This window comes from Selaginella moellendorffii, unplaced genomic scaffold, assembly GCF_000143415.4.
Source record: "Selaginella moellendorffii unplaced genomic scaffold, v1.0 SELMOscaffold_42, whole genome shotgun sequence".
NCBI lineage: Eukaryota > Viridiplantae > Streptophyta > Lycopodiopsida > Selaginellales > Selaginellaceae > Selaginella > Selaginella moellendorffii.
The window spans coordinates 876,673-900,145 of record NW_003314303.1 but is presented as its reverse complement, the minus strand read 5'-3'; the positions used below and the strand labels follow the sequence as shown (position 1 = coordinate 900,145).

General features: G+C 45.0%; 3 protein-coding genes across 3 annotated transcripts; 2 read left to right on the top strand and 1 right to left on the bottom strand.

The window, feature by feature from the left end:
- Positions 1-6,761: 6,761 nt before the first annotated feature.
- LOC112349733 (pentatricopeptide repeat-containing protein At4g02750-like) lies at positions 6,762-8,399 on the bottom strand. Its single transcript, XM_024684687.1, has one exon. It carries the CDS (start codon positions 8,397-8,399, stop codon positions 6,762-6,764), a length of 1,638 nt encoding a protein of 545 aa, XP_024540455.1.
- Positions 8,400-8,851: 452 nt separating this feature from the next.
- Positions 8,852-14,267, top strand: LOC9635521 (ubiquitin carboxyl-terminal hydrolase 12). The gene is made up of 29 exons (XM_024684742.1): positions 8,852-9,118; positions 9,197-9,254; positions 9,309-9,459; positions 9,534-9,691; positions 9,754-10,019; positions 10,080-10,298; positions 10,356-10,464; positions 10,512-10,627; positions 10,680-10,778; positions 10,830-10,939; positions 10,996-11,070; positions 11,128-11,206; positions 11,256-11,402; positions 11,459-11,539; positions 11,590-11,832; positions 11,879-11,950; positions 12,002-12,090; positions 12,141-12,318; positions 12,372-12,482; positions 12,535-12,590; positions 12,646-12,823; positions 12,880-12,981; positions 13,036-13,173; positions 13,224-13,289; positions 13,343-13,429; positions 13,479-13,592; positions 13,656-13,730; positions 13,786-13,872; positions 13,943-14,267. Exons 1-29 carry the CDS (start codon positions 9,092-9,094, stop codon positions 13,982-13,984), a joined length of 3,333 nt encoding a protein of 1,110 aa, XP_024540510.1. The 5' UTR covers positions 8,852-9,091; the 3' UTR covers positions 13,985-14,267.
- A 7,073-nt stretch (positions 14,268-21,340) lies between these two features.
- LOC9635520 (polygalacturonase ADPG2) lies at positions 21,341-23,109 on the top strand. The gene is made up of 9 exons (XM_024684686.1): positions 21,341-21,511; positions 21,576-21,704; positions 21,770-21,937; positions 22,011-22,136; positions 22,169-22,298; positions 22,355-22,436; positions 22,503-22,611; positions 22,666-22,791; positions 22,864-23,109. Exons 1-9 carry the CDS (start codon positions 21,341-21,343, stop codon positions 23,107-23,109), a joined length of 1,287 nt encoding a protein of 428 aa, XP_024540454.1.
- Positions 23,110-23,473: the final 364 nt, after the last annotated feature.

Sequence of the window (23,473 nt, the reverse complement as noted above, 5' to 3'; positions counted from 1 at the left end):
GCCGTTTCTTGGAGGGGGCGAGCCATCAAACAACAGTCTGGACGGATCACAAAAATCTCGAGTACTTTGCCACTTCCCGAGTTTTAAGCCGTCGTCAAGCAAGGTGGGCACAATTCCTGAGTCGGTTTGACTTTGTTATCAAGTACAGACCTGGAAAGTTTCAAGGCCTTCCTGATGCTCTTTCAAGGCGCTCCTATCTCAGTCTCAGGCCTGGTAATCTTGCCTTCGATCAACAGGATCAAGTTATCCTCGGTCCTGATCGGCTTCAAGTTATGGCAATTTCCCTGGCCCCTCAGGACTCCTCCTTGATGGATGCAATCAGAAACGATCTTCAATCCGATGATCTCGCTAGCGACATTTTTCCCCATCTTCAGGCTGGACACCCAGTGACTCCCGACTGCCGGCGATTTGACGAGTTCGAGTTCTTAGATGGCTTATTGTACCATGGGGAGCAGCTTTACGTTCCTGAAGGTGATGCTCGAAGGTTGATCCTGATGGCGTGCCACGATAGCCCGACTGCTGGTCACTTCGGCATTGCGAAAACCTATGAGGTAGTTGCACGGGACTTTTGGTGGCCTCACATGGACGACTACATCAAAGCTTTTGTTACCTCCTGTGACACTTGTGCCCGGAATAAAGTACCTCGCCACCTTCCTTCAGGTTTGCTTCGTTCCCTTCCGGTCCCTTCAGGTCCTTGGGAATCCATCTCCATGGATTTCTTGAGTGATCTTCCGAGTTCTGGAGGCTTCAACAGCATTTTAGTCGTGGTGGATCGCTTCACAAAGATGGCGCACTTCTTGCCATGTACCAAGGAGTTTTCGGGCGAGGACATGGCAAAACTGGTATTCAGGGAAATTTTCCGACTTCATGGGATTCCTACAGATGTGGTTTCGGATCGGGGGCCTCAGTTCATCTCTCATTTCTGGCAACGGTTTTTGCAGTTGCTTGGAGTGAAGGCCAACCTCTCTTCGGCATATCATCCTCAAACTGATGGGCAGTCCGAGCGAACGATTCAGACATTGGAACAATTCTTGAGGTGCTTCATCAACTATCATCAGGATAACTGGTTCGATATCCTTCCCCTTGCTGAGTTCTCCTATAACAACTCTGTTCACTCCTCTCTTCGAGTTTCCCCCTTCTTTGCGAACTCTGGCCGAAATCCCCGATTCAATCTCTCACTTCCTTCTCCATCTGAATCCTCTCGTTCAAATCCCCGCTCTGAATCATTTCTCTCCAACCTTCAGGAAATCCACAACTCCATCTCCTTCCACCTCCATCGTGCTCAGGAATCTCATAAAACATTTGCCAATGTCCATCGTCAGGATTGTCCCCCTTACAATATCGGGGATAAAGTCTGGCTCCTCAGGCGAAATATCTCCACCACCAGGCCCTGTCCAAAACTCGATTTCAAACGCCTTGGTCCTTTCCCTATCACTGCCATCATTAATCCTGTCACTTATCGCCTTGCACTTCCCTCCTCATATCAAATTCACCCCGTTTTTCACTCCTCTCTCCTTGAGCCTTATATTCCCAGTCCTATTCCAAATCGGGTCATTCCTCCGCCTCCACCAGTGCAGCTCGAGGATGGGTCTGAGTACGAGGTTCAGGACATCCTTGATTCCAAGATTTCACGATCTAAACTCTACTATCTGGTGGACTGGAAGGGTTACGGACCTGAGGAACGCACTTGGGAACCTGCGGACAACCTGATTCATTCTCCTGACCTTGTTCAGGACTTCCACCACCGCTATCCTTCTCGTCCCAGTCCTCATTCTTTTTCTCCATCTCCCATCCCTCGCCGCTCATCTCATCCTCCTCTTCGTTCTCGTTCACATCCTCATTCCACTCGTTCTTGAGGAGGGGGTGCTGTCAGGAATCCCCCAATTCTTGCCACATTCCTGACTCTCGCCGGATTCCTAACCTGCAGACCACATTCCTGACTCTCGAGACACTTCTCTATTCCTGACTCTCGAGACACTTCCCTATTCCTGACTCTCGAGACACATTCCTGATGATGATGTGGCGCCTCCTCGACCTCAGCTGTATTTAGGATGTCCTCGATCCAAGAGTGGTGGAGCTTCATCAACCTATAGTATATATAGGTTAGCCTTGTTCCATTTCTCCACAATCTGAATCAACACCAGTCTAAGGCCTCTTCTTTGTTTTCACTAGCTTTTTCTCTTTGTCTTTAGCATTTTCCAGTCTTGATCTTGTTGGGGGTCTTGACATGTTGGTCCTTTTGGGTCCCTTTTTGGAGTCTGACTTATTGCTCGCTTCGTGCTTGTTCCTCGAGCCCTTGTTGGGAGTTCCACTCCCGCTCTCGACCTTCCAAGTCGGAGCTTTTAGTCCAAACGTGCTACGCTCGTTTGGCTTTCACTTCGGCCATTACCATGTGGCACCCTTTCCAGCTCCACTCTGGGGCTTAGGGATTTTGTGTCTCACAACTGTGTGGCATTAAATTTGTGGCTCATGAATGTGAGAGAATGCCTAATTGGAAGTAATATAGCCCCAAAAACACATATAATTTCCACCATAGTCACCTTATCATTCATTGACCCCTTCAAAACAATCTTTGCTCTAACGTTTAGACCTGTGGCAACGAAAACAATTGCCCTCTACCTTGTCTTTTTCTCGTTGGTGTAAATGAAGTTTCATAACCTCACTGCCATCTTCATTCTTCGAGCCACAATGGAACAATGGTTGTTTCATCCCCAAATATGAAGCATTGGCAAGCTGGTCATCACGTTGACCACCCCGTAGACCATCCTGTTGACCAGAATTGACCAAGTTGACTGATAGTTTGGGTGAAAAGATCTAAGCCTTAGTAATAGCATCAGTCAATGTTGCTAGAAAATCCTTTTTAACCTTCTGTTGCATATCCACTGAGCTCAATCTTTTGATGAAACATTACACCTTTAGCAACTCATTATAGATGCTCGTAAAACTAAGGTAAAGATCACGGAACTTGTAGGCATATGCATCCAAAAACAAAGTCCCTTGCCGGATCTTTAATAATTGGTTCACAAAATCAACTTCTTCAAACTTTTTGACAAATGAAGTGCGGAAGACCTTTGTCAAATCAATCCAAGAAGTTAGTTTCGAATTAGCTTTGATGTAATTCTTTCACCATGAAGAAGCATGGCTCATAAGCTTCGTCACAAAAAAATCTATCTTCATTTTATCCTCACAAGGATTGTGAAACTAACAACTTTCTCATAATTCTTGGTATTGTGGAATATAAATCATCACCAAATGTTTGTGATAGTTAAGAGATTAATTTTTGGTTTAATTCTTAGTATGCTTGATGTACCAATGGTAATCACGGACATGAGTGTGATTCAATGGGTCCATGCAAAACAAAAAATTCTTAATAAGATTGACAGAATTTTTAACCTCCTTTATGTCGCTCTAAATCTTAGAAATTTAGTGTCCTTGTCACACAACGACATTATCAAGAGTTTCTTTTTCATCATCATGGCCATCATCACTAACACCATACTCTTTATCAAGATTAATATCTTGCTCACCCTAAAAAGAATGTGCTACTTTAATACCAATGAAACGAACAGAAACATGAACTTTAGGCCAACCTCTTAATACTTCAGGCATTACAGCCTTAAATCCCACCGGCCATGGAATATTCTGGAATATTCCTGTGGTTCGTGTCACATTTCGACAACGCAGCTCTCCACGAAACTGGATCCACACCTCCTCTCCAGCGCCTGCGAGTGGATTGCCATTCCAATCTCCAGCGATCTCATCTTGGAAAGCCGTGGCAATGCTAGAGCATGCCTTGGCCGCAGCAACAAAAGTTCTCGAGTTTGGAGAGCAGCCCTCGTCGCGCATCGGCGAGAAGAGGGCGAGCGCCGCCAATCCATTGTCGTTCTCTGCGTAACCGAGCATGAGCGCATTCCACGAGACAATGTCATGGCTGGGCATGGCGTCAAATACCTCTCGCGCTTCGCCTATGAGGCCGCAGTTGGAGTACATGTCCACCAGGCTGCTGCCCACGAAGAGATCGCCCGCCACTTCACTGGCTATGGCGTCGGAGTGGAGCTCCCGCCCCCTCTTGGCACCCCTGGCCTTGCTTACCTCCTTGAGCGCCGCCAGAGTGGGGCGATTCCCTTCGTCGATTTCTTTGCCACTTTCCAGCTCCTGCTGGTGGTGGTGGTGGTCGAAACGCCATCGCTGTGGAGCATCGCAAGAAGAAAGAATCTCTTGGGAGCCAGAGCCACTTTTTCAATGTAAGTCAATGCAAAGTCAACCATGTCAAAGTCAACATGCGCTAATGAAAATGCCCAAGCTGGGCATTTGGAAGCTAGAAGAACGTTCTAATTTCATGAAAGAATATTGTCAGGAAAGACACATATTACATATCTGCGCACAAGATATGCTTCTTTACTTTAGACAAGTGTTCGATTCTATGCCCAAAGAAGATCTCCAAGCTTGAGAATCCGTAAGTGTTGCAAAAGCCCAACAATGGCATGTTTAAAGGCCTCCCAAAATTTGGGAATTTAAGGGATTCTTGGAGTTCCTTGTCAAGGACGTGGAGGGCACTACCTCGGCTGTGCTGTGCGATCTGGCCAAGGGAGATAAGGTGGATTTAAGCCAAGTGGTGGGCAAAGGTTTCGATACCGACCAGCTCTACCCTCCAGAGAAGTTCCAGACTCTGCTGTTCTTCGCGACTGGCTCTGATATCAGGTAACGTGATTTCTTCTTCTTTTTTCTTCCATCTCCATTCCTTTTTTTTTTTTTTTCCTTCTTTGTTCTTGCTATGGTAGACATGATTTTTTCTTCTTTCCACTCGTTTCTTTTTTTGTTCTTACGTAGGCATTTTTTTTCTTCTTTCCACTCTCGTTCTTTCATCTCTTGGGATAGTTTACGTAGACATGATGTTTCCTTCTTTCCACTCGTTTTTCTTACTTGTAGTTCGCTATCTTTTGGGATGGTTTCTTTTTTTTTTCAGGACAGTTCGATTCGATCACTTTCAGAGGCCGGAATTAGGAGCGATGTGAGGGGGTCTTGACAGAATGGCATATCGGGTACTCTTCTTTTGTTTCTTTTTCGGTTGTCGATTCTCACTTATCTCTACGATAGGACACGGCGTGAGCATAATTCCCATACTCTCGCAGACTGATGGGAGCTGGATGGGCGAATCAGGATATGTCCAGGTATTTTTATGGTCACTGTTATGCAGCCTTTTCGAAGAACATAAGTATTCCAGATTCCTCTCAAGTTGTTACTTTTCTTTGTGGCCACAAGGGCATGGTCAAGGTAGAGATTTTTTGTTTCCCTTTGCTCTACCTTCACTGTGATATTTTTATTGCAGGATGTGACTGATCTACTCTCGGCCGAAGGGGTTCCACAAGAGAAGATCATCTTAAACTTCTAAGCTCTCAATGTAAGTTCGCTTTACTTTTTTTCCTTCTGGTGGTTCGGTCCTATGATGCATAATTTAGTAATCTCACTGCGCTGCCCGTTGACGTTGCACGTCGTTGCTCCCGGTCTTGCAACCGGTTGGAGCAGTGCTCGTGTAACTAGAATACGGACCAGTCGTATGAGGAATTGGCGTGGCTGAAGGACATGTTTTTGATTCACGATTCCCTGGTTGACTTCTCTCTCTTTGCAGATACAGAGTTCTTAACTGGAGCGAGACAATTCATTACCTGGTATGACAAGTTTTTCCATTTCTTTTATGCTAAACTGTTCTTTTCTTTGGCAGACAAGGTAGCAGCACGAAATAAGGCTCGAAAGCTTTGTACTATAGTTCTCTCACTGAGACGAATCAAACCGCAGCGGCGTGATAAAAATCTTTGGTGGTGCATGGGTGGCACTTGTCGGTGGGGCAGTTTTGTATATATCTTTTTTTCTCTGTCTCACATTTACCTCGTCCATATTTCTTCACAGGAGGATAGTGATCCCGTTTGGGCGTGTCCCTTTACTCGTTTTCCCGGACTCTATAAAAATATCCACTGGAGAAGTGCCATCCGCAGTTTAGACTTTCTCGGTTCTTCTCTTTGTCTACTCACATTTCGGTTTTTTTTTCCTCCATGGATTTCAAGAAGCAGGCAGGATCCTTTCCCAGCGGAGACAAGGAGAGCGAGAAGCCAAAGACGGAAGAAGCAGGCCATGGATCAGGCACGGAGGAGCCAAAGAAGAGCCGCACGGAGGAGGCAAAGAAGACCAGCGGCGAAGTTCCAATCGACTCGGAGCTTATGGGAAGTGCCAACGTCCTTCCAGACGCCGCGAAGCAGCAAATGGGAGGAGCAGGAGCTAAGAAGGAAGGTGGTGGTGGGGGTATGGACACTGCCAAGCTCCCCGACGGTGTCGTGGACATTGACCACCCCGGCACGCCGAGGAACTACGTGAAGAAGGCCGAGGCCGACGTTGCTCCAGAGAAGAAAGAGGCCGCGGCGGGAGAGCTCAAGGCCGCGGCCGAGGATCTCAAGGGGAAAAGCAGCGTCCAAGACAAGGCTGTGGATGCTGTCCAGGAGACAGTCGAGGCGGCCAGTGCTCCGAAGAGCGAAGAGACAGCCCTTTGAAAGGACCATAGATATTATATATGGGAGCTTGAGGGATGCTTGATAGGATCACGTATATAGTTTTATAATTTGGTGCCCTTCGACACATGATATATGGCACGTGGAGGAAGATCTTTGTTTCTTCCAATTGTCTAGTCTAGATCTCGAGATGGGCGATTGCGTCATAGCTCAATTGCTCGATCTCTGGAAGTTCCTGGACGAAATCTAATTTGTTTGGCTCTAGAACAGTGTCAGGCAGCTCAATTGCTCGATCCCTGGAACGAATGGCATGTTGTCGAGGAGATCCCGGGCGAAATCGAAGTTCCCGGCTCGAGCCAGGATGGCCACCATGCACCCAAAGTGGAGCTTCTCCGGCTGGATCGAGTAATCGCTGCGCATCGACACGAAGTAGCTCCAGCCGGAATCCACGTCGCCGGTGTGGCCAAACGCCCCCAAAATCGAGACGAAGGAGACGGCATCCGGGGCCACGCCTTGCAAATTCGCGGCCCACAGGAGATTCTCGGCGTCCTGGCCGCTGGTTCCGTGCGCCGCGAGCATCGTGTTCCAGGGCACGACGCGATCTGGGACTGCGTGTGGCATTGGCATTGTCGCGAAGAAGGAAATCGCTCTCTCCAGATGCCCAAGGCGGGCATATGCGCTGAGCATCAAAATCCAAGACACTGTATCTCTTACCGGCATCAAATCGAAAATCCACTGGGATTTCTCGATTGTGCTGCTCAATTCGTGCGCAGCTAGCATAGAATTCCACGTGATCATGCTGCATTCTCGCAAAGATTGGAAAATTGTGCTAGCCTCTGCCAAGAACCCTAAATGGGCATATGCTGCGAGCATGGCAGTTGATAAAACAACGTCTTTCTGGGGTGACGAATCAAACACCGTTCTTGCGTGTTCTATCTGGCCGCTCGATCCATACGCAGTGACCATGGCAGTGTAGGACACGATGTCATGATGGCTCATCGAATCGAACATGGAAATCGCCATTTCCAGATGCCCATTCTCGGCATATGTTGTGAGCATCGCATTCCATGCAACGATGTTCTTCTCGGGAATTAGGTCGAAGAAATCTTTGGTTTGATCGATAGGGCTAGATTTCGCGAGCGCGGAGAGCGTTGCATTGTAGGAGACGAGATCTCTGCACGGCATCGAGGCGAAGAGCTCGATCGCGAGGGCGTGGCACCCGTTTTGGGCGTAGGCTGTGAGCATCGCGTTGTAGAGGAGGAGGTTCTTGGCTGGGGTTTGATCGAAGAGGCTCTTGGCGGATTTCACCTGGCCGTCGTGCGAGTAGGCGGTGATCATCAGATTCCAGGACGCGAAGCTCCGCTCCGGCATTCGATCGAAGAAATTCTTGGCGCTGTGGATGTTCCCACTCTCGGCCTCCGCGGCGAGCATCACGTTCCAGGAGACGAGATCCCACGCGGGCATGGCGGCGAGGAGGAGGGAAGCATCGGATAATCTCCCGGATCGAGCGTAGCAAGTGAGGAGCGCGGTCCAGGAGAGGATGTCTCGATCGGGCATCGAATCGAAGAGCTGCTTCACCCGATCCAGATCTCCTCGCCGGGCATGAGCATCCAGCAGCGAATTCCAGGCAACGAGATTCCAGTCGGGCATTCTTTCCAGAATCGCGAGCGCGCGCTGGAAATCCCCAATCTGCGCGTATGCCGCCAAGAGCACGCTCCAGGAGACGAGATTTGTGACCGGCATGGAATCGAAGAGATCTTGGAGCTTCTGGATCGCATCCACGCTGCGAGAGTACGCCGAGAGCATCGAGTTCCAGGAGATCAAGCTCCATAGCGGCATTCTTGCGAAGAGATCTTGAGCGTAGTGGAGCTGGCGGCTCTGGGCAAACGCCGCAAGCATCGTGTTCCAGGACACGGCATCCCTCTCGGGCATAGAATCAAACAAATCCTTGGCTGATTTGATCTGCCCGCTCTGGATGTAGGCCGAGAGGAGGAGATTCCAGGAGAACACATCCTTGGCCTGGATCGAATCGAAAACCCTCCGCGCATCCTCCGCGCTGCCACAGTTGCCATACATCCGGATCAAGAGATTGGAGAGGAAGATCGGAAGAGGAGGACCCTGAAGCGCAGAGATTTCGCGATGGATCTGCCGCGCGCGGGATAGACACCGGCAAGATCTGGCAAGATCGACACACTCGTTCATTCAAATCGCCGAGATGGCGCGAAAGAGCCGGATTAGGGCTCTTCAGTGACACGCCAAAGGACACGTGTCAGACACGTCATGTGACACAGCGATGACACATAAGCACACAAAGCCACTATACACCAATTTTTTTTTATTTTGGTGTGGGGTGTTTGTGTTTGGGGGGGGGGAGGCTTGCGGCTAGGCTAGCAAACGGTGCGGCAGGGCTGATCCCTCAGTGCATGCTCACTGGATTGATTCTTCGCGCCATCGCCGCTCCCTCGATCCATCGATCGAGCAAAATATTTTGACCTGGTCCCAGGAAATTAGGGTTTGGGGGGAGCGGGCGGCAGTGTCAATCGTGTTGCGCTCGCGAATCGGAGATAGGGTTTGCGAATTCGGCTGGAGCGATGACAGTCATGGCGGCGCCCCTAGAGGTATGTGTCGGTCACTGTTGCCCTGCCCCGTGTAGGATCTGGAAATATTTTCGCGGAAGTAATCACTGGATTTCGCAGGAAGATGAGAGCATGCTGGTGTCCGGCAAGGTGAACGACAGCATCGAGGCAATGGAAGGTGGGTTTTCGCTTCTTCCAGCGATTTGGAAGTAATGTGGCCGGTGTTCTTCAGTTGTAGGGCAAACCGAGACGGTGAGCAGTGCAGACAACCAGGTTGTAGAGGACCCGCTGTCTGGAAAGTTTTCGTGGCAAATCCCAAACTTTTCGAGAATTACTATGAGGAAGCACTACTCTGACACCTTCATCATCGGGGGGTATAAGTGGTATGTGTGTGACGAGCTTTATTCTTTTTTTGCTCTTCGTGGGGTGGGATGAGCGAGTGTTTTGTGACTTGCAGGCGTATCCTTGTCTTCCCCAAAGGAAACAATGTCGACCATCTGTCCATCTACCTCGACGTTGCGGATTCTGCGACTTTGCCTTATGGCTGGACTAGATTCGCGCAATTCAGCCTGGCGGTCATTAACCAGTTCGAGCAGAAGCTTAGTATGCGCAAAGGTGAGATCTTGCAGCAGCTAAAGAGAAGTCGGGATTTGACGCTAAGCGTTTGTTTTGTACAGATACTCAGCACCAGTTCAACTCTCGTGAGAGCGACTGGGGTTTTACCTCCTTTATGTCACTGCACGAACTTTACGACTCGTCTAGAGGATACCTTGTAAATGATACGGTTTGTATAGAGGCGGATGTAAATGTTCGGAAGGTGATGGATTACTGGGCTTACGATTCGAAGAAGGAGACTGGTTTTGTTGGGTTGAAGAATCAGGGTGCGACCTGCTACATGAACTCACTGCTTCAGACGCTTTACCACATTCCTTACTTCCGTAAGGTAACTATTATCTCTTATCCCTTGACTGTTCGGTCTCACAGTTAAGTTCTTGTGATTCAGGCAGTGTACCATATGCCCACGACCGAGAACGATGTTCCCTCAAATAGCATTCCACTGGCTTTACAGAGCCTCTTTTACAAGCTGCAATACAGTGACACGAGTGTGGCTACGAAGGATTTAACAAAGTCCTTTGGGTGGGATACGTACGACTCCTTTATGCAACACGATGTCCAGGAGTTGAACCGTGTGCTCTGCGAGAAGTTGGAGGATAAGATGAAAGTGAGTACTTTGTACGTTGAACTTCAAAGCTATTCTTATCTTCTACTCACTTCTCAGGGAACCGCTGTTGAAGGAACGATTCAACAGCTTTTTGAGGGTCATCATATGAACTACATCGAATGCATCAACGTCGATTACAAATCTACGCGGAAAGAGTCATTTTATGGTATGTTGATATTGAGTAGTCTGGGCTTCTCACAACGTGTGTTACAGATTTGCAATTGGATGTCAAGGGCTGCAAGGACGTGTATGCGTCATTTGACAAGTATGTGGAGGTTGAGAAACTTGAGGGGGATAATAAGTACCATGCCGAACAGAATGGTTTGCAGGTGACCTTCCTATTCACGTTTAGAATGCAGCTGATGGGCTTTCAAATTGCAGGATGCTAAGAAAGGAGTGCTCTTTATAGATTTTCCACCTGTTCTCCAGTTACAACTGAAGAGATTTGAATATGATTTCACTCGCGACACGATGGTCAAGGTCCGTCGACTTCATTTTGGTTAGCTTCGTTTGTAATGGTATTTTATGCAGATTAATGATAGGTACGAGTTTCCTTTGGAGTTGGACTTGGACAGAGAAGACGGGAAGTATTTGTCCCCTGACGCAGATAGAAGTGTGCGGAATCTATATACTTTACACAGGTAGCGTATATGTTTTGGGCCTTCGCATTGCAGTACGGTAATAAGTGCAAGTGCAGTGTCCTGGTTCACAGCGGAGGGGTTCACGGAGGACACTATTATGCTTTTATCCGGCCTACACTTTCCGATCAATGGTGGGTGTCGTTCGCTGTTGTTTTGTGGAGACAAACTTTATAACGGACTATTTGCAGGTACAAGTTCGACGATGAACGGGTGACAAAGGAGGAAGTTAAAAGGGCTTTTGAGGAGCAGTATGGTGGAGAAGAGGAAGTAAGCATGTCATTAAACTAGTTTCGGTGACTTATTGTTTTTCTTACAGTTGCCACAGACCAATCCCGGATTTAACAACCCTCCTTTCAAATTTACGAAGTACTCCAATGCATACATGCTTGTATATATCAGAGAGAGCGATAAGGACAAGGTTATCTGCAATGTAGACGTGAAAGATATTGCTGAGCACTTGCAGGTAATATTTTTCGGTATTTTTTGGTGGAGTAACAGTTCGTTCTCTTTTCCTTTTAGGTGCGCTTGAAGAAAGAGCACGAAGAGAAAGAACGGAAACGGAAGGAGAAAGCCGAGGCTCATCTGTATACAGTAATCAAGGTACTCAACCGTTTCTCTTCGCTCTGATGTTCTGACCATCCAAAATCAAGGTTGCTCGTGAGGAGGATTTGAAAACACAGATTGGCAAGGACATCTTTTTCGACCTTGTTGATCATGAGAAAGTGCGTAGCTTCCGCATACAGAAGCAGATGCCGTTTACTCAGTTCAAGGAAGAGGTTGCCAAGGAGTTTAAAGTTCCCGTTCACTGTCAACGATTCTGGCTGTGGGCTAAGCGGCAAAACCACACCTACCGTCCAAATCGACCATTAACTGAGCAGGAAGAGGCACAAAGTGTATGTTTGAGCAATTTTTATAGTTTGGCTAATATTTCTTTTATAGGTGGGTCTTTTGAAGGAAGCTTCGAATAAGGCCCATAATGCCGAGCTGAAACTGTTTCTTGAGGAGCGGCCGGTAAGGCTTTTTGTGTTTGTGATTGAGCACGTCCTGATTGGATATTAACAGGAGGTGCCTAGCCTTTTAGTTCTCGAAAAGGCGAAGGATGAAATCTTGCTGTTTTTGAAGTTCTATGACCCGGAACAAACCGAACTACGGTAAATACTGCTTATGTACGTGACTTTAATTTTTGACTTCTTCCTTGTAGCTACGTGGGCAAACTTTTCGTGAAACAAGGGGGAAAACCTGCTGATATTTTGGAAAAGTTAAACGAGCTGGCTGGATTCGCGGCAAACACTGAGGTTCAAATATTTGAAGAAATAAAGTTTGAACCAAATGTGATGTGCGAACCCGTGGACAAAAAACTTACTTTCAAGGCGAGTCAGGTAGGCTGTGTTTGTTAGTTTCCTAGTCACTAATTCACTTCCGTTCTTCACAGCTCGAGGATGGAGATATCCTATGTTATCAGAAGGCCCTTTCACCTCAGGATGAAGGGCGATTCCGTTATCCGGATGTTCCTTCTTTTCTAGAATATGTGCGAAACAGACAGGTAACCAGCCTGTGTGATGAGCTTGTTCTTTTAAACTGTTTTGTTGTGTTAGGTGGTTCACTTCAGACGACTTGACAGACCTAAAGAGGATGAGTTTTGCCTGGAACTGTAAGTGACATTGTTCTTCTCTTATTCTTTCCCTGTTAATATTATTCACATTCAGGTCAAAGCAACATACTTACGACGACGTTGTTGAGAGAGTGGCTACGAAACTAGAGCTGGATGATGCCTCCAAAATTCGATTAACAGCACATAACTGCTATTCTCAACAGCCGAAGCCACAACCGATTAAATACCGGGGTGTAGAACATCTAAGCGACATGCTCGTGCATTACAACCAGGTATACGTTCATTCCATTCGTCTTTTGTTCATCTTTTTGTCAATTCCGCGTGACAGAGCTCGGATATTCTTTATTTTGAAACCTTGGACCTACCACTTCCAGAACTGCAAGGTTTGAAGACACTAAAAATCGCTTTTCATAATGCTAGAACTGAAGAGGTAAGTCTGTAGATAGAAGTGTTTCGCATTAAGTTCGATTTCTTTTTTATGCAGGTGTCTGTACACAACGTACGGCTTCCTAAGAATAGTACGGTTGGCGATGTTATCAATGAATTGAAGGGTCTAGTTGAGCTGTCGAATCCGGATGCGGAGCTCAGAATTTTGGAAGTCTTCTATCACAAGATTTACAAGGTTTGGCCTTTTTCTTGGATCGAGCATAGCTTAATGTCCAAGGTTTTCAGATTTTTCCTGCAAATGAGAAGATCGAAAATATCAACGACCAATACTGGACTCTTAGAGCTGAAGAGGTAACTCTAAACGCTCTAGTTGGAGTTGGCATCTTAACATGTGTTTTCTGTAGATTCCGGAGGAAGAGAAAAATTTGGGTCCTCAAGACCGATTGATCCATGTCTACCACTACACACGGGACGCCGTCCAAAACAACATGGTATTCCTGCAGTAGTTTTACTTCCTCTCAAGCAACATCTCTTCCGCAGGTTCAAAACTTTGGAGAGCCATTCTTTCTAGCCGTGCGCGAGAACGAGACTCTGGCAGAGGTCAGAGACCGTATCCAAGCCAAACTACAAGTACCTGATGATGAATTCTCCAAGGCAAGCCCAGCATTACACTTGGTTTCTGTTGTATTCAAACTTCTCATGCTTGTTTTTATGCAGTGGAAGTTTGCTTTCCTTTCGTTGGGGCGGCCGGATTACCTACACAATAGTGACATTGTTGCTAGTCGCTTTCAGGTAGTTTGTGCTCCTAATGCTTTATGTGTGCTTACGTAACTTTGGGGATTTGTAGAAGCGGGATGTCTATGGTGCTTGGGAGCACTACCTGGGTTTGGAGCACTCGGACACAGCACCAAAGCGTTCTCATCTTGCTAGTCAGGTAAGATACATAGCACTCTCCTCTTCTATATCGGATTTCCACGGATTACTTAACGATTGTATTATTCCAGAACCGGCACGCATTTGAGAAGCCAGTGAAGATCTACAATTGAGATAGTTTGGGTGGAGCACACATTTTTGACGTGGGAAGAAAAGGAACTTAAAAAAAAAAGAGGAAGGCAAATGGAATGCCGGGGTCAAGGGCACAGTGGGATTTAACTTCCAAAGCAAAGCAAAGTTGCGCTTCCACACCTTTCTGTGGGCTCTCTTCTCTTTCGCTCTATATTTTTTTCGTTTTCTTTTTTCCTTGGTTAATTGTTTTTGGGATGGGGGTTATGTACATCTTGTATTGAGCTCATGTTTTGAACAAATAGATAATCTCACTCGCGTTTGTTACGTGGGAAAGGTGGGGATCCGGTGGGAAAGGCGATCCGGTGGCGAGTATCGAGCTGATCTCCGCATTTGAAACTGAAGCGTTTTTTGCAGGAAAAAGATCAATCGCTTCCTGGGGAGAGGTTATATTATTGTCATTCTTCATCAAAGCTAGCAAGAAATAGACGCCCCAACAGAGTTAGGGAGGCAACCAACGCAACATAAAAAGAGATCCAGGCAAACATAAATTTGTCATAAGATTTGTATAACTCATAAGATTTGTCAGAAAAAATTAATCTTCCCTTTGTCCTGTGAAATTAATAATTGTCCCAATTAACCTTCCACATTTGGTGATAACTTCCATTCCATGATATTATAATTATGGCATGCATAATGTGTAATCACAAATACATTGCTGCTCGAAATTGGATCTTTTCTGTTTCACGTGTTGCAGATTTTGTTGTTTTAGTGCAACACATAGTTTTGTGTTTGCCATTCGAGCTCGCTCCACATTGCACCTATGGAAGGATGAATCTAGGGGATGAAAACAAATATCAATCTGCAAATCCTTGGCGATTTCTTCAGCGTCTACATTACAAAAAACCTTACTTTTATAGCTCTTCCTGACATATACGCATGTGGCGTTACTGTTGGATCTCGGCATGGTTTGTGGTGTCTGCAGAAATGGAAACGTGTTTAAGTCTTAAGAAGCAGTTCTTACCTTTCTCTTCTTTCCATTCTTTAACTTCTGCTACTTTTCTTCATCTTCTGCTTTTGCTTCATCGTCCTCTTCGTCGTCGTCTTCTTCTCCTTCATCTCCTTCTTCATACTAGTTTCGACATTGGCCTTCGTCACAAGCCACCGTTCCACTTTATTCTTAAGAAAACAAAACACCACAGAAAGAGCGGGCCGTAGCTTAGGCCGATGCTTTCACTTACTCCACCATTTTCAACATGATCTCGCGCAAGGAGATGCTGCCCCAGGCATAGCTTCTCCGCTGTGAAACACAAGACTATGCAAACGGGTTCTATCAAGCAGCCAACAAAAGCAACAAACGTTTTGTAGCGCTTGTGAAGAAGAACGTCGGGTGGCGGCAAAACTTTTGATTCCTTTCCTGCTGAGAGCTCGACGAATGTTCCGAGCTCGTCTACTGGCACCACCACGATTCCCAAGACAGGCCTTTGCTCATCATCTGCTCTCTTCGAAATCCCATACCTGTATAAAACGTAGAGATTGCATACGCTTTTATCCGCATTAGGAGACAGATACTTTCCACGTTCTCTGTCCAAGTCCAGCATCAAAGGAAACCTATTGTATATCTGCAGTGCAAATCATTTACACTTAAACCACAAGTGCACAATCACCATAAACCTTGATCACGTTGCCACGGGTAGAGTCATACTCAAATCGCTTAAGCTGCAGCTGGAGATCAGGTGGAAAGTCTAGGAAGTAAATTTCTTTCTTCGCATTCTGGCATAATAGTGTGACCTTGAGATGAATCCACAGCTCACCTGCATACCATACGACCGTGCGTGATACTTATCGTTCACCACGCCGACAAACTTGTCAAAAGACGCATACACGTCCTTGCAGCCCTTGACTTCCAGTTGCAAGTCTGAAGCACACACTATTCTGTTAAAAACCTTTAAAAACCACCGAACAACATACCATAGAACGATTCCTGCCGAGTAATCTTGTGGTTAACATCAGTGCATTCAATGCAGTTCACATAGTGTCCCTGAGCCGTGGGCACCTCAAAGCGGCTGGCAATAATGTCGAGGTTGCGAAGGTAAAATGGTCGTCCCATGGACATGTAAACGAATTTCCACTGTAAGAAAATGATATCATCATGTACAGTAAGCACGATCACCTCGGGAAACTCAACATCAGGTACTTGTAGTTTGGATCGAATGAGCTCTTATAAATTCTCATTCTCACGCACAGAGAAGAGAAAAGGCTCTCCGAAGTTTTCAACCTGACAGAAGACCACTTGTGAAGCTTTCAGAAACTGATATTATAAAGTTCTGATGTGTACAATGTGAAACACAAATCAATTGATTCTTATCACCCAGATTTTTGTCTTCATCCGGAATCTTTCAACAGCAAAAATATGATGTTAAGCAGCTTTCTTCATCTCTTTGATTACCTCCTCAGCTCGAAAAGTGCAGCACTTCTGGTTGTTGATCCTCTCATCCGCATTAGAAATCTGAAAAAATAAAATAAAAATGAGAGCTTACCAAGACAGAAACGTTTATAACCGACCTTGAGAACCTTGTGGGAGGAAACTTGCAAGAGTCGAAGCTCTGCATCTGGTTTACAGAGATCACCAAGTTTCTTCTTAAGTTCACCGAGAAGCTCCACGGCTGTGCTGTTCTCACTCACAGGTACGTTGTGAGCGGTGACCTGAGAAACGAAGTGGTTGGTCACAAAATCACAAGACAAATGTGTCAGGCGCTTAGTTTGACGATTCTAGCATCATAGAGAGATATGTTTAATGCTTTTTCCATGAGCGAGGTAGGCGAAGCCAATGTCTAAAGTAAAGAACCTGTAGCACAAGAGTAACGAAGGCGATGTTTTGATATGTGCTCTACTGTTCGTCAAGTACTGTCAACCGGACCTGCGAGGGATCATCCAGTTCCAACTCCTCTGCCACTCCTTGAACAACATCATTGTAGCTATGTTGCTTTGACCTGGATGGTTGCCAATAAAGGTCTGAAACACCAAGTGACTAAAACTTGTCTCCTCTTCATAGAATTCAGTCCCCTTGATTTACGAGTAATTTACCCACATTGCTCAAAAGAAAGCATATTCTTTATCTGTTCTTGAAAAACATACCACAAATTGGAAAGTGTAAATAATATAGATCTTAATTTTTTTTATTGTCACGTATATACTATCTTTCTATATTTGCTAGAGTATAGTTTTCCATCACTATTCACAATGGGATTTGATGGAATACAAAAATGTGCATATTCAATTAGTATAAAAACTTTAGCTTATATATAGGAGTGAGAGGCCTAGATTGAAATAAATCTAATAGCTATCAAAATCTTATTATGTTAATAATAGTATATGGTATTTTTATGGTATTAAAAATTTATATTTATAAAATTTAGAATAAAAATTTATTTCTTATAATAGAGTTTGTTAAAACTGTATTTCCTTATATGCCATGGCACATGTGGAATTATTGTGTTATACATCCAAGATTAATTTAAAGATCTCCATGAGATTCTTACTTTTAAAAAACCTTACTTTTATAAAAAAAACCTTATAAAACCTTACTTTTATAAGTAAAAAACTTTACTTTTATAAAACCTTACTTTTATAGCTCGTTATACTTTTATAAAACCTTACTTTTATAAGTAAAAAACCTTACTTTTATAGCTCTTCCTGACATATACGCATGCGGCGTTACTGTTGGATCTCGGCATGGTTTGTGGTGTCTGCAGAAATGGAAACGCGGGTTAAGTCTTAAGAAGCAGTTCTTACCTTTCTCTTCTTTCCACTCTTTAACTTCTGCTTCTTCTCCTTCGTCTTCTGCTTTTGCGTCTTCTTCCTCTTCGTCTTCTTCTTCTTCTTCATACTACTTTCGACATTGGCCAAGCCACCGTTCCACTTTATTCTTAAGAAAACAAAACACCACAGAAAGAGCGGGCCGTATATAATGCCCTCCGTTATCTTAGGCCAATGCTTTCACTTACTCCACCATTTCAACATGATCTCGCGCAAGGAGATGCTGCCCCAGGCATAGCTTCTCCGCTGTGAAACACAAGACTATGCAAACGGGTTCTATCAAGAAGCCAACAAAAGCAACAAACGTTTTGTAGCGCTTGTGAAGAAGAACGTCGGGTGGCGGCAAAACTTTCGATTCCTTTCCTGCCGAGATCTCGAGGAATGTTCCGAGCTCGTCTACTGGCACCACCACGATTCCCAAGACAGACCTTTGCTCATCATCTAAATCCCATACCTGTGTAAAACGTAGAGATTGCGTACGCTTTTATCCGCATTAGGAGACAGACACTTTCCACGTTCTCTGTCCAAGTCCAGCATCAAAGGAAACTCGCACCTATCATATATCTGCAGTGCAAATCATCTACACTTAAACCACAAGTGAGCACAATCACCACAAACCTTGGTGTCCCTTGAAGAGCCGTGGAATCGTTTCTTCCACAATGGTACCCTGAAGGCAAACAAGGGAAGGTAAAAAATATCAATCGGACCAACAAGGAAATACCTCATCTTGTCCTCCAGCATTTCAGACAGGACAGAAGAGAGATCTTGAAGATCATAGCCCTCGTATGGATTCTCAGTCGCGGCTGGAGTCGTTTGACCGTAAGTTCTTTTGTAGCCACACTAGTGTCACAAAACTAAAGCCTACAAAAAATGCGTTGCAAAGCCAACACAATTTGACTTTAAGTTATTGCAAATATATTATTTAGTTGACTAATTTAGATAATATTCTCTTATTTAGGCTCATATTTTTCATGCTTATAATTTAGTTGTAATTTTTCATTAATGATACCCACTAAAGTTAAGTCCTACACCATTTCAATTGCCACTTAGTTTACCATTTTTCTATATATGCTATAATATATTTTATCATCACTGTCTATAATGAGATTCAGAAAATTATTGATTGCAATCTATAAAGAATAATCCATTTTTTCTTTTTCTTTTCTTTAATATGCTTCTTGAGTTCAAATTTCGTGAGCAGAGGATTGATAGACAGTGATGAAAGCCTTCTGCAAACTTACAAACCTAACCATAAAAGTCATCAAATTATGTGGTATAGTTCCCAGACAATAATCACGATCTATGGCTTGGATGGTATAGAACCTGATATTCACTCCCAACCATCACAAGAGCCCTCTAGACATCATGAACTCTTCAGCAGTTGTAATTGATATCTTGATATGCATTTCATCATGTCCCATTCCACCCTACTAAAGCTTGGCTCTTTATTTCCTTTTGCGGTCCCTTCCCCTCTGATGAGCTTGATCTTCACCCAAGCGAGGACAAGCTAACAATCTGCAAGTGTCATAAGACACGTCTGACGATGAATGATACTACATTGTAGGTCATTTCACGATCTTCAATTTGTGCTTGGGCCCACAACTGATGACAGGAATGGTGAGGCATTTAACAGCTATCTAATGTGACAGAATTAATTGGGTATTTTTTGCCACCTTGATCGGGAGCAAAATATGGGTGTATGCCGGTCTGGATTTTAACGAACATCTAGAATGCTTGCTTACTGGAATGTTTCCTGTCGTTGAGCACATTGTTTCGTGTCAAATTCGTAGACTGCACAAACGCGACTTGAAAAGGAGGAAAGCTTCATAGTACCATGCATCTGGAATGCCAACGACAACTAAGAGCGTTCTTAGTCCTGCTATTTGTGAAGCTCGTCGACCTTGTTCAAGCAAAGCCTGCTATAACAACTTGGAGAGCCTCAACTTACCACGCAATGTCCGGTGCACTAAACCTCCACGAGAAAGTTACTAGGAACTTGAGAAAGAGCTACTTTACTCACCAGCACATCATTCAAGTATCGGTCCTTGCAGCCACATACATCTTCTCCTCGATGGCAACCGTTGGGGATGCATCTGTGTCCCATGCTGCAAGGGATTCAAGGTAACAAACAAGAGCAAGCACAAGAAACTAGAGATCGGGCTTGTCCATTGGGGCGGCACACCCGGATACAGCCGCTTAAGAAACAGCCAAAACCACAAAAGGAATCATTTTAAAAGCCTGTATATTTTTTTAATGGAAAAAGGTGGCGAAAAGGTAGTTCTCTGCTATATAAACTTTCTCACCCTAAAGGATTTTCAGGAAAATGAATGCCATCTTGAAAATTTTGAAGGCGTTCTTCGTGTTGTTGGTGGCGCTGATGAAATTCTTGGCGATCGTGTCAGTGTTTCTCTTGCAAAAGTTTGGCAAAGGAGCTCGGATTGCATTGTTTTTCTTCATGAAACTCATATACAAGCTCATAACTGATTGAGTAATAATCATGTAAACAACCTGGCAAGTAGTAACTCACTGCACCTATGGTGACACTAAAAATTCTAGAGGTGCTCTAATTGGTAATGGGCATGTTACTTTCACTCGGGTTTGTTGCTGGTGGTCTTTCTGGCAATTTTGTTTTTGCTTTATCTGGTGCTACTGACGCTCGCTAGAGATCTCGAGGCGACGGCAAAGATTTTCAATCCTTGGAGAATGAAGTACTACAGGTTTTTCAGGCAAATCCCCGTTCTTACCCTTATAGGATGCCTCAAGGAGGAACGATTATGGATGACGATGTTGTTAAATTATCCGGCACTTCTCTTCCCACTCCAGGTACTAACGAAGGAAATGAAGAATCCGGTACCTTTGCAGCTCTCGTCATTGCAAGGTCACAAACGCCAGGTCGCTGGGTTCGACCCCCTCTACAAACATTAATACCATGGCCATCTCCACGATTTGATCCAGTAAAAGCAGTATATCCAGGACCAAAATATGGAGCACGGATTGTAAACTAGTTTTGTTTATTCCCTTCATTGGCTTATCGATTTTTGATAGGCGAGAATTTCGCGGCCAAGTACAAGCTCAGAGAATTTATTCAGGCTCGCTTTGAATTTCATCAAGATTTTTCTTGAATTGAATAGACTTTTTAATATTATTTATAAACAGTGCGCTCGGCTCAGAAAGCTCCATGGAAAACGCGGTAAGAAAAGTGTGCCAAGATTTGCGAGTGCAGGCTCCCTGTGCCAACTCTTGTGTCAATAAGCACGCTTATGTTGTTTACGCGCAGGAATCGTTTTTTCGTTATTCAAGGGAAAATAAAACAATCCCCGTTCGCAACTCGCAAGCTTGCTCCACTTCAACCCGAGAGGCCTGCCATCAAGGATTTTTTGGAGCAAAACTGGAATCCAGTGCTACTGGTAGGTTCTCACCTAGTTCCACATCCAACTAACTCGAATCTCCGTGTTTTTCAATCCGGGTAGGCAAGCAAAGGATGATCTCGAGCATCGATCGTCAAGCTCGGAGAAATCGAGTTCATATCCAGTGAAGGAGAAAGAACGAGGAATGAGAGAAGAACAAGAAGAAGAAGAAGAATGGTAGCTCTTACGGAGCTCCTCCTTGTCGCTGTTATGATCGCTCGCGGAGTGGCGGATCTCTCTGAGCTATCGCCAGCTCTATCGCCGGAGGGAGCAAGCTATGATCCCAGAGAGTTTAATGTGGTGGAGTTTGGAGCTCGCGGCGATGGTCTTAGTGACGACTCCCAGGTAGCTTTCCCTGTTTCCTAGATATTGTTTATAGAACACTACATGCTTATATCGTTTCTTTCAGGCTTTTCTCGCGGCCTGGAAACGTGCTTGTCACACGGAAAACGCCACCATGCTTGTGCCCGGTGGAAAAGCTTTTGTTGTAAATTATTTGCTTCTCACTGGGCCATGCGCGACGAACTTGAGACTCAAGGTGCGTGATAATATATACTCTATGTACGTAGATTATCTTTGTGCCATTGTTTTCCACCTAGATAGATTGATGGTATTGTTTTAGCGGACACCCGGGATATGATCCACTGGAGCAACATCACAACATGGATTTCCATAGCCAGAGTTTACGACTTTAGCGTCGAAGGCTACGGTATAATCGACGGGCAAGGCGAAGAGTGGTGGAGAATTTCGTGTAGACGTAACAGTTCGTATGTGAGTGATTCTTCGTACAGATTATATTCGTTTCTAACTTTCGATTGTGCTTTTTTTTCGTTTCTCTTTTCAGGCGTGCCAGAAACATCCCACAGCTAAGTTCTTGATTCTTACACTTGCGTGGCGGCTGACTCAAACTAAACCATTTTACAGGCATTGTCAATCAGAGCTTCGGCGAACATCACAATTCAGGATCTCAAGTTTGTAAACAGCCCCCAAATGCATTTGGCGATCGAGGAAAGCTCTAATGTGAGCATTAAAGGGGTGGAAATCCTCGCTCCCCACGACAGCCCCAACACCGACGGCATACACTTACACATGAGCAACAACGTTTCTATCGAGAAATGCATAATTGGAACTGGTAGAACTTTTTCTATCATAGTTTTTAAACGACGAATCCCTTTTTATTTTTTTCAGGTGATGACTGTATATCTATAGCAAAGAACACCTCCAACGTTGTCATACGCGAAATAATTTGTGGGCCGGGCCATGGAATCAGGTAATTCTTTTGTGGAAGTTATGAAAATTTTAAACGAGTTTTTCTTTTCGTTTTATTTCAAGCTAGTATAGGGAGCCTTGGAAGGAACAAGACACCAGAGTTTGTGTCCAATGTCAAGGTTGAGAATTCGATTTTGGAGAGCACCAAGTATGGACTCAGGATCAAAACATGGCAGGTCCAAATCTTCATCTTGATTCTATGAAAACTCCAAACATTTGATATGTTACAGGGTGGCCAAGGATTTGCGAGCAACTTCAGCTATTACAACGTTGTGATGATGAACGTCCTTCAGCCCATTATCATCGATCAATACTACTGCGATGGGAACAGCTCCTTCTCCTGCGGCACAGAGGAAGTAACTAAAACTTTTCCAATCTTCTATCAGTCTCTGTGAGGAACTTCAAGAGATCGGTTTTTGTTTTTGCAGCTGGATGCTGTGAAAGTCAGCAATGTTTCCTACTCCAACATTATGGGAACGTCGGCAAGCAGTGTGGCTCTTCGCTTCCAGTGCAGCCTGGGCAACCCCTGCTACAATCTAGTGCTCGAGAACGTTTTTCTCAACCTCTCAAACGGTTCCACTCCATCGGCATTTTGCTTGAACGCCTTTGGCCAAAACAAAGGCCTCGTTGTTCCTAATAGCTGCTTGAACTCTTCACTGGCGTGGCAGCAATAAAATAACTTTTAAAAAACGAAAATTACTCGAGATCCTTAATATCTTGCAATCCATGAATAGCAAAATGATTTAGATTAAGTTAACTCGTCAGCAACTGGTATAAGGTAAAGGGTTTTATACAGAGATCAGATTTGCAAGACAAGAAGACAATGGTGGCTGTGAACGTTGACAGGTATGTCGATCTCCAGCGCATGATCAACGACATGGTAGCTGACCAGGGCAGGAACGCTACCAAGAGCATCCGGGTCAAGCAGTACGATAGCTTCGATTACCCGGACTATGATCACTGGGTGGCGACGAACAACAAGAGGGCTCTCAAGCCCGACTGCCATTTCATAGAGGACGAGGTGGCCCTGGATCCACC

What these genes read in the sequence shown, in the direction of transcription:
- LOC9635521 (XM_024684742.1), top strand. Translation starts at nt 9,092, where the DNA reads ATGACAGTCATGGCGGCGCCCCTAGAG. An exon ending in ACATTCCTTACTTCCGTAAG is followed by an intron (nt 10,020 to 10,079) that starts GTAACTATTATC and finishes CTTGTGATTCAG; the next exon opens with GCAGTGTACCATATGCCCAC. An exon ending in AGTTGGAGGATAAGATGAAA is followed by an intron (nt 10,299 to 10,355) that starts GTGAGTACTTTG and finishes CTCACTTCTCAG; the next exon opens with GGAACCGCTGTTGAAGGAAC.
- LOC112349733 (XM_024684687.1), bottom strand. Translation starts at nt 8,399, where the DNA reads ATGCTTGCGGCGTTTGCCCAGAGCCGCCAGCTCCACTACGCTCAAGAT.
- LOC9635520 (XM_024684686.1), top strand. Translation starts at nt 21,341, where the DNA reads ATGGTAGCTCTTACGGAGCTCCTCCTTGTCGCTGTTATGATCGCTCGC. An exon ending in TCAGGATCAAAACATGGCAG is followed by an intron (nt 22,612 to 22,665) that starts GTCCAAATCTTC and finishes GATATGTTACAG; the next exon opens with GGTGGCCAAGGATTTGCGAG. An exon ending in TCTCCTGCGGCACAGAGGAA is followed by an intron (nt 22,792 to 22,863) that starts GTAACTAAAACT and finishes TTGTTTTTGCAG; the next exon opens with CTGGATGCTGTGAAAGTCAG.